General features: G+C 40.5%; 1 protein-coding gene across 1 annotated transcript; it reads left to right on the top strand.

Moving 5' to 3' along the window:
* The first annotated feature begins 9,413 nt into the window (after positions 1 to 9,413).
* Positions 9,414 to 15,731, top strand: LOC141105832 (trypsin-like). The gene is made up of 5 exons (XM_073595965.1): positions 9,414 to 9,456; positions 9,590 to 9,740; positions 10,619 to 10,872; positions 12,298 to 12,434; positions 15,059 to 15,731. The coding sequence occupies exons 1-5, from the start codon at positions 9,417 to 9,419 to the stop codon at positions 15,206 to 15,208; spliced, it is 732 nt and encodes a 243-aa protein (XP_073452066.1). The 5' UTR covers positions 9,414 to 9,416; the 3' UTR covers positions 15,209 to 15,731.
* Positions 15,732 to 17,483: the final 1,752 nt, after the last annotated feature.

Here is a 17,483-nt window from a genome sequence, read left to right as displayed (position 1 = left end):
TTTTATTTTTAGACTTTAAAGTATCGCCCATGGAAATATACTTTACAATATGTTCGCATACAGTCTTTTTGAAGAATTCCCATTTCTGTGTCCATCTATGCCAATATTCCCTCCTGGAAGCTACCCCAAAGCACCCTCCCAATGTTGAGGGCATGTGGCCTGGTATGGTTCAGGAGGGGGGGCCGCTCTCTCACCCCCCCTCTTTTCCTGCGGCCTGCCAGGTTGCGTGCTCGGATAAGGGTCTGGTATGGATTTTTGGGGGGACCCCACGCCATTTTTATAAAAAAATTTTGGCGCGGGGTTCCCCTTAAAATCCATACCAGACCTGAGGGGTCTGGTATAGATTTTGAGGGGGACCCCACGCCATTTTTTTAAAAAATTTTGTCCGGGGTTCCCCTTACTATCCATACCAGACCTGAAGGGCCTGGTATGGCATTTAGGGGGACCCCCACATAATTTTTTTTTTTTAATTTTGGTTCGGGGCTCCCCTGTGGGGAATTCCCATGCCGTTTTTTTTTTTTTTTTATAAATTTTTTATTTTTCAATAATTTTTCAACAAATATAAATCATCATAACAAAAAGTATAAGGAAAAGTCATGACAATTTACATATAAACAATCAAAATAAAATTAGTGCAAACATTGTATAGAAGCATAGTGAGGATATCTGTATAGATAGAAATCAGCTTCTTCCCGAATTGGGACATATATTAAGAGAGAAATAATTCCATACAGTATCTATGCTTCTATCTCAATTACATATTCAAAACACAAGGATGCTCAAGAAGACGTGTAAGTTGGAATCAAAAGGGAGCAGAAATGGAAGGTACAGAAGAAAACTTTGAAAATTTCGAATCATCCCAGGATTTCCAAATTTTTTCAAATTGGGGAGTTTTACCTTCAATTTTTGCTGTTAAAAGTTCCATTTTACGCATATCTGTAATAATGGAGAGAACATGGTGTAAAGTGGGAGCGTTGGTAGAGAGCCAAAGTCTAGGGATGGCTCTTTTTGCTGCCAAAAGTTCAAAGGACCCTAATCTCTGTAGTGGTTTAGGAATACCCGGAAAAGGTAGACCTAACAGGAAATGTATGGGTTTTAATGGAATAGATGTGGCGAAAAGTGACTGTAATAGATTTTGTATCTCAATCCAATACGTACCTAAGACATGACAGTCCCAGAAAATGTGAAGGTGCGTACCTACGGACCGTCCACATCTCCAGCACAAACTAGAAAGAGATGCATTTTGGGCATGTAGCAACTCAGGAGTTTTGTACCAAAGAAATATTATCTTAATAGCGGTCTCCTTTTGTGCCACACATCTAGAAACTTTAAAAGCTGACTCCCAGATTTTACCCCAATCAATTAATGAAATTGATCTGTTTAGCATTTTGGACCATTTTGTCATGTATCTATGTATGGAGTCATTTAAAGGGGGTGTTGTCTGGAGTATTTTATATATGGATGAGATTAAGTTTGGTTCGTATGGGCCATTTGTACACAATAATTCAAAAGCAGTGGGATTTTCTAAAGATAAGGAGGGAAAGCAGGATGGGAAAAAATGTTTAATTTGTAAGTAGAAGTATTCTGTAGATTTCGGTAGGGTGTGTTTTTCTTCAAGGACTGAAAAAGGTAAAAGCTTATGTGTTACTGGGTGAACTAAATGTCGCAGCTGAAACATCCCCGCGTGTGTCCATGCAGTTGTTCGCAGATATGATAATCCGTCCGGAATTTCTGGGTTAAAAAGGAAATTCTGGAGAGGGGAGCAGGGTAAGGAGAGGTGAAATTTGTCTCTACATCTTTTCCAGATTGATAGCGTAAAAAGCATCGGGGAGAGACACAGAGACCTTAGTTGGGGTATGAATTTCTTTGAGGAAGGCCATAATAGATAGCATGGATGTACTGGGGCAGTAATCCCCATTTCAATTTCGGCCCATCTATTTGCAGCCTTCCTTGAGGTCCATGTTGTCAATACTCTAAGATGAGAAGCATAGTAATATTTAATAAAATCGGGGGAGGTTAATCCACCTTTAGCTCTAGGAGAGAGGACTACCGATTGAGCAATTCTATGGGATGCATTGTTCCAAACAAAGTTAAGGCACCTTCTCTGGAGATTTCTCAACTGCGACATAGGGACTGGGACCGGAAGTGTTTCAAAAAGGTACAATAATTTGGGCAAAACCGACATTTTAAGAACGTTAATCCTACCTAGGAGGGAGATTGGGATGGAAGACCAATGTTGTAGGAGTTTAGCAATTTCTGCGAACATAGGAGGGAAATTGGCTTGATAAAGAGAGTGGTATGAAGGGGTAAGATGAATTCCTAAATATTTTAGTGAAGTCTGGCACCATCTGTATTTAAATCTGTTTTGTAAGGAGCTGAGTGTATCTGAGGGTATATTGATGGGGAGAGCTTCTGTTTTAGTCTGATTAATACAAAATCCTGATAAGGATCCGAACGTGGAGAGGGTTTCGTGTAAGAAGGGTAATGAAATCTCGGGGTGTGTGATGGTGAGCAGAATGTCGTCTGCGAAAAGAGAGAGTTTGTAGTCCTGATGGTGGGATTCCTCTAATATTAGGATGGGATCTAATAGCTGCTGCTAAAGGTTCTAGACTTAATATAAATAATAGGGGCGACAGAGGGCAGCCTTGTCTCGTACCATTACTGAGAGTAAATCGTTGCGAAATATAGGAGGACAGCTGGACTTGAGACGTAGGGAGGGAGTATAGGGTATGTAGAGCTCTTATAAAGGGGCCTGAGAATCCAAATCGGGATAGGACTGCGAACATGAAGGGCCAACTTAAACGGTCGAAAGCTTTTTGAGCATCTAAGCTCAAGACTAAGGTGGGACGTTTAGTTCTGTTTATTAGGTCTATCAGATCTATGGTTCTTCTTGTATTATCTCCAGCATGTCTCGAGGGTACAAATCCTACCTGGTCTCTGTGAATCAGGAACGTTAAAAGTGGGGATAATCTATTGGCTAATATCTTAGTGAAAATCTTGTAATCTGAGTTTAATAAAGCAATTGGGCGGTAGTTGTCGGGTAGTGCAGGATCCTTCCCTGGTTTAGGGATTACCGTTATATTGGCATGTAAGAATTGTGAATGCGGGATGGATCCCTTAAAAAAGGAGGAGAATAGGGATTGTAGATAGGGGGTTAAAATATGTGTAAAGGTTTTATAATAGATGTAAGGGAGACCGTCAGGGCCCGGAGATTTGTGGGTTGGAAGATTTTTAATCACCTCTCCTATTTCCTCCCCAGTAATCGGAGAGTTAAGGGAGGATAGATGGTCAGCAGAGATCCTTGGTAGTGGGAGGGAATTTATAAATTTATCAAACTCTGATTGTGAGAATTGAGGATGTGAATCAGGACCTAAACAGTTATAAAGCCGCTTATAAAAATCTCCAAAGACCTTTGACATAGCTTTCGGACAGTATGTGGGGGTGCCGTCAGATTGTATCAGGTGGTCGGGTATAGATAGAAAGGGCCGTGGTTTTAATTTGTTTACTAGCATCCTATGTGGTTTGTTTGCATAATCGTAAAATTTTTGCTTAGCCCACAACATGGATTTAGAAATTTGATTCGTATCGAAAGACTTAATCCGGTCTCGGATTGAGATGACATTTCTCAGTTTTTCCACCGTGGGGGAGGTCAACAAAGTTCTTTCCGCTGTCTGCAGTTGGGTGATAAGATCCTTTTTGAGTTGTACAGAATCTTTCTTTAGGCGTGAGCCTATAGCTATGCATTCACCCCTAAAAAAGGCCTTATGGGCCTCCCACAGGGTGGAAATTTCCAGCACAGAACCATGATTAAGCTGGAAAAACTCAGTTAGTTTCTGCTGTAGTTGGGTTTGAGATAAAGGGTTTTTAAGCAAGGATTCATTGAGGCGCCAGTGGCAGGTTTTAGTAAAAGACTTTGTCAATAATACATTGAGTTCAATGGGTGCATGATCCGACCAGGTAATAGGATTTATTTCAGAAGATACTACATAGGGCAATAGAGGGCCTGTAACAAGGAAGTAATCTAGTCTAGAATAAGACTTGTGGGGGTGAGAATAAAATGTATAGTGTTTTTGGGTCGGGTGTTTTATCCTCCAAGAGTCAAATAAATTATGGGATCTAACTAGTTTGCAAAAGGATGTTGATAGTTTCTTAGAGGAAGATTGTGGGGTGGTTTGGAATAGAGTTTTCCTGTCCCTGGTCGGGGACATGCACACATTGAAGTCGCCTCCCATGATCATGAAAGGCTGGGAGAAGGGTTGTAGTTTCTCAAAAACTTTTTCAAGGAAACTGATTTGTCCTACATTTGGTGCATAAATGTTAATTAAGGAAAAAGAGGTAGATAAGTGACTACACTTCAGGAATATGAACCTACCGTGAGGATCTAGGTAGGAGGAGAGTATTTTTATTGGGCTTGTGCGTTTAATAAGAATTGCTACTCCCGCTTTTCCAGAGGGATCAGAGGCAGTATATGCTACGGGGAAGTGTCTAGAGGCAAACTTAAAGGAGCCACTGGGCTTAAAATGGGTTTCTTGAACCATAATCACCTCTGCTTTGGATGATTTAAATTCTTTTAAGGCCTGCCACCTTTTGCCTATAGAATTCAATCCTTTAACATTACAAGAGTAAACTTTGAGGGCCATATTTGGCTAAACAAGAAAGTGCTAATGCAGTATAAAGACTGAGAGAATATAAATGAGCATCCTTAAAAAAAAAAGAACATTTGAAGACAAACATTGCTTACAATTGTTATATTGATGTAAGTACAACACTGAAAAAACATATATAGGTCAAAAAGAGAAAAAAAGAAAAAAGACCTGCATATGTAAACTCCAAAGGGAGTAAAAAAATTAGGAACTATATTGCATAAGAAGATGAAAAATGTTAAAAAAAGAAAAAAGAAAAAATAATTTTTGAAGAGCCTGAGAAAAAATTTCAGGCTGCCCAGGCATAAGCCTTGGGTCATGAGGGGGGGCATGTTAGCCTGCAGGGTTTAATGGAGGAGGGGGGGAGGTGGGGAGATCCTCGTCTCTGTTTTTTGTAAAACAAAAAAAAAAGGGAAAACAAACAGACAGGAGGAGCATAGGTATTTGGCATGTAATTATGAACAGGTAGATAAATCTTAAGACAAGCTGGTGTATGTCAGAGAAGTATAAAAAAAACAAAAAAAAAAAAAAAACGAAAAGTTAAAAAAAGGGGGGGGAGGAACCCCCAAGAAGGCATCTAACAAAGACATCGGTGAGAGGTGTGACCTCTCAACAAAGTGACCCGACCACTGTGAGGTCACTAGGATAACCATGGTAAATATTATCTGGTCATGGAAAAATGGCCAGAAAAATTGAGAAAATAAAAAATAAAAAAATAATAAGTCACATCAGGTTGGATATCCGTGACGATTGGCTCGTTGTGGGGTAGAGAAGTTCTTCTGGGATCTTCGTTGAACTGGGGTCCAAATTTTGGCTGGTGTGGTAAGTGGTTTGGGGTTCGGAGCTTGGGGTATAGAATCTTCCTCAGGCAGGGGGGGAAGACCTAGATTGCGGATAAAGGCTTCACTTTCGTAAAGGTCTCTCAGGGAATGTTGAACACCATCTTTGGAAATGGTTAGGCGGAAGGGGAATCCCCAGCGGTATGGAACTTGATGGTTTTGTAGATGGGTAGTAACAGGACGGAAACTGCGCCTTTTGGCCAAAGTGATTGGGGAGAGATCGTTGAATATCTGGATTTTGTGTTGTTTATAGTCAATACGTGACTTGTTCCGCGTTGCAAGTGTGAGGGCTTCTTTGCTTTCGTAGAAGTGGAAGCGGACAATAATATCTCTGGGGTTGGCAGTAGGAGGAGGCTTTGGGGCCAGAGATCTATGCGCCCTGTCCATACGCCAGTCTATGTCCGGAATGTGTGGGGCTAAAGTGACGAATAGGCCTAAAAGGTAGGGACGTAGTTCCTTGTCGTTCACCGTCTCAGGGATTCCCCTAATCCTCAGATTCTGGCGTCTTTCACGGTTTTCCAGGTCTTCCTGTTGAAGTTGAAGTAGGGAGACTGTATGTTTCAGGTTGGAGTTGTCCTCTTCGAGAACATGTACATATTGGGTCAGTTCATCGAATTTGTTCTCCAATGTGTTGGTGCGTTCACCTAGTTGGTCGATTTCACCCCGTAACTCATGTGCTATTTTGCTCACTTCTTTAGCAATGCTGCGGGTTAATTCGTGTAGTAATGAGTTCAACTTTGTGTCTAGGACAGCTACTGTTACTACATCCACGGGGTGATCGGGTGGAAGAGAGTGTTGGGAGTATTGAGACCTGTTATTATCTTGGGTCATGTCTTCCGGCCGAGTATGTGGGTCAGCAATGTCCGAGGATCTCGGTTGTTCACTGGGGGTCGGGGATCTTTGTTTATATAGGAATCGCTCCATGGTGTCAGGGGTCTGCGACTTTGGCGGTGGGATAAAACCTCTATATATTGCTTTCTGGAAGCCAATCTTCCCCATGCAGTGTTAGGAAGGATCTGATGTCTTGTTATGATATCGCTCCTGCGATTAATAGGGAACTGTTAGCTTTGTAGGAGCATCTCTTAAAGAGACGGGGATCAAAGGACTCCTCTTACATGTCTGCTTCCCTGCACGCCGCTCTGGGGGTGGTCACATTAAGGATCAGGGAGTGCTGAGGTGGCAGCTGTGAGATTAGCAGGTATATGAAAGAATTTGGTGTCTTCAAGCGATCTGTAGTTGGTTAAACTGCAGGGAATAGGTTGTGGGGGTACTTGGAGTACCAAGATGGCCACCGACTTCCAGGACTAGGCCGAAGCCGCGGCCTGTCCTGAAGGCTGAGGCCGGTCGGGGGGGGGTCTTCTCCCGGGCCCGGACCGGGTCTCTTGGGCCTAAGATACGGGGATTCTGAGGTTAGGTACAGCAGAGAAGAAGGCTCGGGCGACAGCCCTTGTACTCACAGAGTCCAGGAATGGGCGGTGGAGAAGCCCAGGAGTGGAGGCAGGCTGCGGGGGGGTCCGGGATGGAAGGAGAGGATCCCGCTCGGCTCTCCCTCACGCTGTGGGTGTCTGCCTCCTCTCGGTGGTAGCTCGGATGTCCCGGTCGGGAGGTTCCCAGGGAAGGATCCCCCCCATGCCGTTTTTATCAATGAACTTTTATTTGTATTGTCAGACCGGCAATTCATTAATAGACGCGAGTAATTTTAAATGACTTTTTTTCCTTTGAAATGTCATTTTGCTGTCAGACTGTTCTAAACACAGGAAACATGCGCCCCTTTACAGGCATACTATAGACACCCCCCAGGTACGAAATTTAAAGGAATATTACACTTTTATTGTTTGACTTTAAGCATTATTAAAATCACTGCTCCCGAAAAAACTGACGTTTTTAAAACTTTTTTTTGCATTGATCCATGTTCCCTGGGGCAGGACCCAGGTCCCCAAACACTTTTTATGACAATAACTTGCATATAAGCCTTTAAAATTAGCACTTTTGATTATTCATGTTCGTGTCCCATAGACTTTAACGGTGTTTGTGTGTTCGAATGAATTTTTTGCCTATTCACAAGTTCTGGTGCGAACCGAACAGGGGGGTGTTCGGCTCATCCCTACCCAGCAGTGATTAAATACCACCAAAAGAAAGCTCTATTTGTGTGAAGAAAATGATAAAAAATGTGTTTGGGTACAGTGAATAAAGTAAATGGTGATTGCGCTGTGATAAGAGGGGAAGGAAGGAGGAGGAAGGGGAAGGGGCTAGCTCAAATGTATAGAGAGGTGAATGAAAAAATTATACAAAATATAAAGGTATAATGAGCATGAGGGCTAGTATCATACTAGCACATAAAAAATATAATGTAAATACTGAAACAGAAGAAAAGAAAAATCTCAGTGCAAAAGGGCTAGTACCATACTAGCACATATGTGGTAACTCAGCAAATACTTATCAAAAGAAAAATCTCAGTGCAAAAGGGCTAGTATCATACTAGCACATATGTAGTAACTCAGCAAATACTTAATGGTGACTCCAAGTAAATAAATAAATGGTGAACAGTCCCACCGCCTTGTAGTACAAAGTGCTCAAACAATGAGTCATCAGTTCCAAAAGGCAAAATGGAAAAATTATACAAAATATAAAAGTGTGATGAAATGTAATAAAGTGCAGTCTAATGAGCACTAAATCCGAATAAACTGAAGAAATGAAATAGCCTAAAACGTATAAAAAGCTATGAAATGAGTGACAAATACAGTGTGGGTACAAAAAAAATTTAACAAAATAAAATATATAAATCAAACAAAGTCCATGTGCATGAGGGCTAGTATCATACTAGCACATAAAAAAATATTGTAAATACTGACACAAAAGAAAAGAAAAAAATCTCAGTGCAAAAGGGCTAGTATCATATTAGCACATATGTGGTAACTCAGCAAATACTTATTGTTGACTCCAAGAAAAATAAATAAATGGTGAACAGTCCCACCACCTTGTAGTACAAAGTGCTCAAACAATGAGTCGTCAGTTCCAAAAAGGCAAGTCCACAAGCCACAGGAAAGGGAAACAAAGTCTTCAGTGGGGACACCTCTGTGCTCGCAAGCAGCTCACCTTACTGCTGCAAGACAACAGCTTGTAATCCAGTAACAAATCACCAGCAAGCAAGGGTCCCATCCAGTAGTTCAGGCGATTCGGGTGGTGGGTGTGCAGGATGGTATATAAAAAACATAAGCAGACAGTATATAGTATAACTCCGTGGCGGCCAAAGTGGAAAAAGGGACAGGACACAGAAGGGGGATGCACTCACTTTTGTAAAATGAGTGTGGGCGTCAATCCAACGAACGCCGAGTTCGTATACCTCAAAAAGGGTGTCTTCAAACCATCCCCATTTCCTCAATGCTCATCACAATGGGATGAATATATGTGGAGTATTGGAAGAGAGTGCACATAGCGTGATCCCGTATATAAATCAGTTTATTAGGTTAAAAACAACATGGTACACTTACATTTAGCAGAAGGCTATAGTAAAAAACATCCACGAGCGCCAAGCTCGTATCCTATCATCAGTCTGTGACAGTTCCCGTGCTCCAAACCTACCTACAGTGTAGCATGACTGCGCAATTGTCATTCAAAGTGCGACAGTGCTAAAAGCTGAAAAGTGGCCTGGGCAGGAGGGGGTGTAGGTGCCCTGTAGGCAAGTGGTTGAAAAAGTGAAATGGAATAAATGGAAAAAATACTGAATCATCAAGATTAAAAAAAATTACTAACATTACCGATGGTGGAGGTTGCTGATAATGTGAAAAAAAACATGCTGATAAAACTGTGTATACATTAACCTGAACATTTCTTATTGGCACAGCTGGCCAGTGTACAGGTGGGGGGGGTCCTGGTAAAACATATAAATACCTACATTATTAGCAACAAATTGTTCACTGGTAATATTAACACCATGAAATTCCTTCTGATCTGTGTGCTCCTCGGGGCAGCTGGTGAGTATACATTGTATATATATATTATTTAAAATGTTATGTTTTTTTTACATTTTTTTTATGAATGAAAACTTAAAATATATCCCTTTGCGTAGGCTCTCTATATGTAATCAGTACATGTTGTGTTTTACAGCTGCCTTGGATGATGACAAGATCGTCGGAGGATATACCTGTGCAGCCTACTCTCAGCCCTGGCAGGTATCTCTGAACTCCGGATATCACTTCTGTGGTGGATCCCTCGTCAACTCCCTGTGGGTGGTCTCTGCTGCTCACTGCTACAAGGCGTAAGTGCACTTTTTATGACAGCACTTTTTATTGGAATAGTTACGAGGCATTGAAAAAAGTAGTATCTATTATTCAGAGCTTTTACCAGCTGGTTGACCAGCAAAGTGGCATATTGATTAATGGATTGTTGGTTGGACATGGGGTAGGTCGGCAGGAGATCCCTTATTAGTAAAGAACTTATTCACAAAGTGCAGTCAAATTAATCAAAAATTGTTTGGTGCTCCCAATCCCTTGCTAACATATAGATCCTGTGTAATATCCAAATCAGATATACATTGATAACCATTATTGCAAAAAATATAGTGCTCCTAACAATAATAAAGCTAGACCAATGAAACTATGTAAAAATTACCATATCAAAGTTTCAGCCGTAATCATTACTTTAATCATTAAACCCTTTCTCCAGGTATTCTGTAATATTTTGAATAGATTGGGGATGAGTTAAAAATGCTACCAAGTGTTATTTATTCCTGTGACCCCATTTGGAAGTTTTTCTTAATTTGATATGGGGTACATTAACAGAAAGCCTTCCCCAATCTACTAGAATGTATTTTTGTTTGTGTGTCCATTGGAAGCAATTTTATACCACTTCCTGTCTTGACCGGAAGTGAGAATAAATCTCTCCAATAAAAAGACAGGCCTCTGACAGGCTCTATTCCTTCCCAGATCTATACCAAACAAATTTTAATATTCTCAAAACGTTTGTACTGTACTCCTGGAACTGAAGGTGAGTGTACCAACCACTAGTGGTACACGTTCCATACTAAGAAAACCTACACTGATACTCAGTTTGAAACAAATTAACTGGCTTCTATCTAGAATTCCTTTGATTAAGATGCAACTGTATACTGATTTCATTGAATTTGTCTCTATACAGGAGCATGCAGGTCAGACTCGGAGAGCACAACATCGCTGTCTCTGAGGGCACTGAGCAGTTCATCAACTCTGCCAAGGTCATCAGAAATGCCGCATACAACTCCAGAACCCTGGACAACGACATCATGTTGGTCAAGCTGGCCTCTCCCGCCACCCTCAACTCCTACGTCAAGACTGTGCCTCTGCCCAGTGGCTGCGCTGCTGCCGGCACAAGCTGTGTGATCTCCGGATGGGGCAATACCCTTAGCAGTGGAAGTAAGTCAACATCACTGTAACATCATCTATTACTGATAATAAATGAGACTAAGCTTCTCAGGTAAATTTGCCAAGATTAGAAAATGTGAGCAAAATGAATCCTTTGAGGAACAAATATCATAAATCCTAACTCTGGGCAGTTAAGAATTATTAAGCTTGTCTCCATCCCTTCAACAATTGCTTGTTTTGTCAAGGGGTTGAGATAACACAATATAATGTTTAACCCAGTCCGGAGTCCTGAAATCTTCTTCCATGAGGTTATGGCTGTGGTGACCAGTTGTCCAAAGCCTATCTTCTTGCCAGTTCTCTGACCAGCCTTGTCACTGCCCCTCCTACTGAGGTCATTACGTACAGTGCAGGACCAACCTAATGACCAGTAGCTATGTCATTAGGGAGGCTGCTGGAAGGAGTACCCAATCCCATTTTTGCACAAGAGGGAATGGAACCAAACAGGAGGCTGCCCTATAGATAGTACTCTGGATTATCCAATTCCCTAGAAAGGAAAACTAGCGCTGGATCCCTCATGAGCTGGGAGGGGGCAATTTTAGTTAGGCAGGCCATAGATGAAGCAACACTAGCAGTGTTGATGGGGGAATCCCTCCCTTGGAACTATTGTATTTTTATGGCGGGGGGGGAGGGGCTGTCCCTGCCAACCAAGTGATTATTGCTAGTGGCTATAGACACTGGCAATAATTGCATGCTAACAATTGGACATGCTAGTTGTACCCAAGTAAATCAATGGATCAACTTTGACACATTTTGCCTGCTTTAGACTGCCAGCTTTAGTCTTTATTAAAGAAAATCAAAACACAAATAAAGTAGAAAAAAATAAGAAATATATTCTGAAATGTCTTTGAAACTCAGAACAAGTGTCCCCATTGGAAGACTTCCCTTTTTCCCCTTCTGTCCACAACTCAAAATGTTGGACTTCTCATCATTTTCAGTCCTGCTGACAATGGTCATCAGGACAAATAAAGAGGGGGCTCGTTTTCAGTGAGAACACAGGCAGCAATAAAACCTGAAGAAGGTCTTATCCCCCCACCCACACCCCTCTATCCCAAAATTTTTGACTGCCTCTTTTTAACTGAAAATAAACACAGATCTCAATAACTGGAAGAGGGGTGGGATGATGGGTCAGCTGTCATGCGTAATCTCATCTAATATTTAGAACTATTCAAAACATAAGCTGTATAAGCTATTCACAATATAGTTGCAAGTCACCTTGGTAAAGAACTGCAGAATATCCACAAAAGCACCACCTGCTGGCTGCAAGTGGTTAATATAATAATAAATAATTGAAATTATTTATTATTTTTCTGAGTAAAAATGTATAAAGCAAGCTTTTGTCTTTTTTTAACACGTTTTGTTCTTTCTCCTTCTGTCTTCAGTCAATATTTTATTCACTGCCTTTTTTTAAAATTGCAGCCAACATGCCTAACCTTCTGCAGTGTTTGAACGCCCCCATCCTGACCGCTACCCAGTGTAGCAATGCCTACCCCGGAGAGATTACCGGCAACATGATCTGCGTTGGCTACCTGGAGGGAGGCAAGGATTCCTGCCAGGTAATTGCCACAACTTATTTTATTTTGTATATAAAGATGTACTGTTCAAATAAATGTGTTATCTGAAGCTACTAGTAGTTTTCGTAGACTGAGAATTATATATATTTTTTTTTTTTCATATATAAGTTTAAATGTAAAAAAACAAAAATCAGTTCAATGTATAATTTGTAGTCCAAATATTCGGGTAAAGTTTTGAAACTAGATTAAAGATATTACTTCCCAAGTAAATGCATCGTAAAACAGAACTTCTGTAGTAATATTTCATATTAGTTTAAAAAGCAACTAATAAAGTTAAAGAGGTTGTAAACTTTTGTGTTTTTCACCTTAAAGCATCCTATGCATTAAGGTGAAAAAACTTCTGGCAGTCACCAGCCCCCCCCCCCTGTTCTACTTACCTGAGCCCCGTATTTCCCTCGGCGGAGACGCACTGTCCCTCTCTGCACGGGATTCTGGCTCTTGATTGGATAGATTGATCGCAGCCATTGGCTCCCACTGCTGTCAATTAAATCCAATGACGCGGGCGCCGGGGGGCTGGGGCCGAGTCCGGCATTCGTGTCTATGGACACGAAATGCTGGACTCGGGAGCGCGCCCGCAAGGTAACCCCCCTGGGCAAGTGCTTCTCATAGGGGGTTATCTGATGTGAGGAGGAGCTGCGAGAGCCGCTGAGGGACCCCAGAAGGGGATGGTTGGGGCCACTCTGTGCAAAACAAGCTGCACAGTGGAGGTAAGTATGATATGTTTGTTATTTTAAATAAAGAAAAAAAAAAAAAAAACAAGGCTTACAATCACTTTAAGGCAATATGGAAAAAATATCATCTTAAAGTATAACTGATCCTAAGAAATAATATGTAATGATTTACTAAAACTGGAGAGTGCAAAATCTGGTGCAGCTCTGCAAAAAAGAAAAAAAACAAAAACAAACAATCAGCTTCAAACTGCAGTTAGAAGCTGATTGGCTACCATGCACAGCTGCACCAGATTTTGCACTCTCCAGTTTTAGTAAATCAACCCCGATATCTTTTAGTTTACCAGTCCTTAGATATGGTGGCTGCATTATTTTTCTCGGTTAAGAAAGTTTTTTTTAACAAATATAGGAATTAACTTTTTATCCTAGTGCGCTAAACCTCACATATATAATTAATAATAAACTCCAGTGAATAAGTGAATACAATAGTGACCAAATTTCATAAATGTAAATATTAATATGCAAAAAGTCCACATGCATGAAAATGTTCTTGAAAGCTGACAAAACGTGAATATCAAATTATTCCATTTTCCGTGACACTCTCTGCAGGGTATATGTGCTGAAAATAATCACCACCACCTCAGTGTGCAATGCCTGCTCACCTCAAAGAAAGACCCCCTTGGGTCTATTGACGATTTCAGTGATAATCAAAAAAGGTCAGCCAGATCAGGAAAGGATTTCACCTATTCGTTCCAGGATTAACAAAACTTCTCCTCATAAAATCAATTTCTCCCAGTTCAATTTCTCAAAGCAAATAAAAAATCAACATCGCGCAAGATTTAATACATGTCTTTCTTTAATTATAAAATCTTATACAGATGCACTCACATTTGAATAGTGATAAAAAATGCCTCAGTTAAACAATGGGACAGCTCTCCTCCTCATTACACTTCCTCATTTCTGAGACACCAGAAGTGTCGTCACCGGCTCCTCCCAACGTGTTGCGTCACAGGTCCTGTGACTTTCCTTCTCAAAGGAAAATGTTCCCTTTGTTTATTTGTTTCTTTTTATTATTATGTATTATGTTTATTTGCTTTGAGAAATTGAACCTGGGGAAATTGATTTTATGAGGAGAAGTTTTGTTAATCCTGGAACGAATAGCTGAAATCCTTTCCTAACCTTGCTGACCTTTTTGGATTATAACTGAAAGCATCATTAGACCTAAGGGGGTCTTTCTTTGAGGTGAGCAGGCATTGCACACTGAGGTGGTGGTAATTATTTTCAGCACATATACCCTGCAGAGAGTGTCACGGAAAATGGAATAATTTAATATGCACGTTTTGTCAGCTGTCAAGAACATTTTCATGCATGTGGACTTTTTGCATATGCATATTGATATTTATGAAATTTGGTCACTATTGTATTCACTTATTCACTGAAGTTTATTATTAATTATATATGTGAGTTTTATCGCAGTTATTTCTTATATATTTATCTCATGTGGCGTCAGAACACATTCTTAATAGTCGCAGCTGTTCCCCATTTATATAGATATTGATTCACTTTTTTTGGTTTATCCGTATCAGCGCTTTAGTATCTTTATTGTTTTAACTGTTGATCCTGCCAGACATCCAATGTTATTGTCACTTCCTGTGAAATAAACTGGAAGCAAACACAGTCTTGTCCCATCGCCCCGCTTGTAATTGCAAAGGTTGACATGCTTGAAATCCAGCCTTGATGGCTACTATGGCTCCTTCCATACAGTGGAGGTAATGAGTTTAGCCACCCAGGGACAGGAAGGGTGTCCTCTCCTGGATTACCAGGTGGAAAAAAAAGAAAAGCCTGAAAAAATTAAAACCAACACAACCACTGCATCTAAATACTTATAATTTACAGTCATATACCCAAAGTTCTAAAAATTGCATTTTCTATTTTCAGGGTGACTCTGGTGGCCCCGTGGTGTGTAACGGACAGCTCCAGGGTATTGTCTCCTGGGGATACGGCTGTGCCCTGAGGAACTACCCCGGTGTCTACACCAAGGTCTGCAACTACAACTCCTGGATCGCCAGCACTCAGGCTGCCAACTGAACTTTCAACTGAAATACTTATACAGATTATTCTATTCTCTGCTTCTAGAATACATCAAATGATGTGCTAGACTCAGACTTTACACCCACATTCTGTAATGACTAAATAAACATATTTCTTTATATAAAATAGTTTTGTTTGTTTTATATATTTCTACAACTATTGGTTATCCATTTGCTCCTCGTCTTGGCTACAGAATATGGGCTGCAAAAAAAAAAAAAACATACGCGATGCAGTCTGTCACTAGCACCCCCCTATACATCAGAATGATTTTCAATAAAAATCATGAAAACAAAATGCAATGCATGTTGGGGGTGGAATTACAGCTATTTGGTGGAGGGCAGATAACAGTAGCTCCACTTTCATGGGGGAAAAAAGCAAATAAAAAAAAATAATAATAATATAGCATATACAATTGTTACACAAGCCAAATTGTAATTGAATGTTTTTATGCACTTCACCTCTGGAAGGTTTACCCCCCTCCTCTTATGACCAGGCCGAAACGGCACTACATTATTTTAACTGACAATTGCGCGGTAATGCTACGTTGTACCCAAATAAAATTGACGTCCTTTTTTCCCCACTAATAGAGCTATCTTTTGCTGGTATTTATTTTTTGTGCTAGAAACAAAGAACGACTGACAATTTTGAAAAAAAAATATATATTTTTTACTTTTTGCTATAAAATACATCCAATAAAAAATGTAAAAAAAAACAATTTATTCATATATTTAGGCCAATATGTATTCTGCTATAAATTTTTGGTAAAAAAAATCCCAAGAAGCGTATATTGATTGGTTTGTGCAAAAGTTATAGCGTCTACAAACCATGGGATATTTTTTTTTTTTTTTTTTTACTAGTAATGGCGGTGGGAAAAATAAAAAAAATAAAAACATTTATTAGGGCTCATCCCTAATAGGCAGATTGTCATTCTGTCATTGTACCGACCGATCAGTGGGTGCCAGCGGACATTGTGTCCACGGGACCTGCTGATCAGCTCCTGCTGTGTAAAATCATGGTGGGAGCAAGCCAGCGGCGGCGCACACTCGCGCCCAAAGCGCAGAAGTGCATAATCAGGTATATATACGTGATTCTGCACAGCGTGGCTGCCCTGTAGCAGTAAATCTACTATAGGGTGGTTGGCAAGTGGTTAAAAATAGATTTCCTGTTCAGTCTGCAGCTTCTCTAATTTTCTGTAAAATTCAATACAATATGACAACCTGGAGGCCTTTTGTACACAGTTGGTGTACAGAACTTTCCTTGAAATATCATTTTCTGCATATGATTGGCTCACTAATTTTCACGGAAGTTTACAGTAAGATACAAGTCAGATTTTTAGCATCCTCTGCAACCAAAATGTAAATTTGGTGAGATACCTAATGGTTAAAATGTTACTAAACCCACATCAGTAAAGTCTGTATATACAGTAAAGCATGCTTTTTATACTCACTGTGGAACCTAAGGGGTTAATCCTCCACATTGTGTAAAAAGGCTGTTTAATCCTGGCTTCCCTGATTCTCCCCTTCTTCCACTGTTCCCAATGCATCTCCTGATAAGACAGAGCCTTTGGAGTCACTCTGCACATGGTCAGTTTGGTGTGTATTGCTAGAGAGTTTTTTTTTCTTGGGAGGGTGCATGTGATCAGCACAGGGCCAATCAGCACTGTTGATCCAGAGGGTCAGGGGTCCTGCAGCCCCATAGGAGAGTCAGAGGAAAATGAAAACTCCTCCTACAAGCTTTAACCAGACTCTGAAAGAAGTCACAATACCACTATATGCTGCTGATGAGAAAAGGTATTTACATAGTTACATAGTTAGTCAGGTTGAAAAAAGACACAAGTCCAACTAGTTCAATCAATCAAAAGGAAATTAAAATCATAAAATCCCATACACACAATCCTATACCCACAGTTGAGCCAGAAGACAGGAAAAACCCCAGCAAAGTATGAACCAATTTGATACAGCAGGGGAAAAAATGCCTTCCTGATCCCCTGAGAGGCAATCGGATATTCCCTGGATCAACTTTACCTATAAATGTTAGTATCCAGTTATATCATGTGCATTTAGAAAAGAATCCAGTGCTTTTGTAAAGCAATCTACTGAGCTGGCCAGAACTAGCACTTGAAGGAGTCCATTACACAATTTCACAGCTCTTACTGTGAAGAAACCTTTCCTGTATTTGAAGATTAAATCTCTTTTCCTCTAGATGTAAAGAGTGCCCCTTTGTCCTCTGTGATGACTTTAATGTGAATAACTTAACACCAAGTATATGGAAC

This window comes from Aquarana catesbeiana, linkage group LG08 (genome assembly GCF_042186555.1).
Source record: "Aquarana catesbeiana isolate 2022-GZ linkage group LG08, ASM4218655v1, whole genome shotgun sequence".
Classification (NCBI taxonomy): domain Eukaryota; kingdom Metazoa; phylum Chordata; class Amphibia; order Anura; family Ranidae; genus Aquarana; species Aquarana catesbeiana.
Note: the sequence above shows the minus strand (reverse complement) of the source record. Positions and strands in the feature narration are given on the sequence as shown.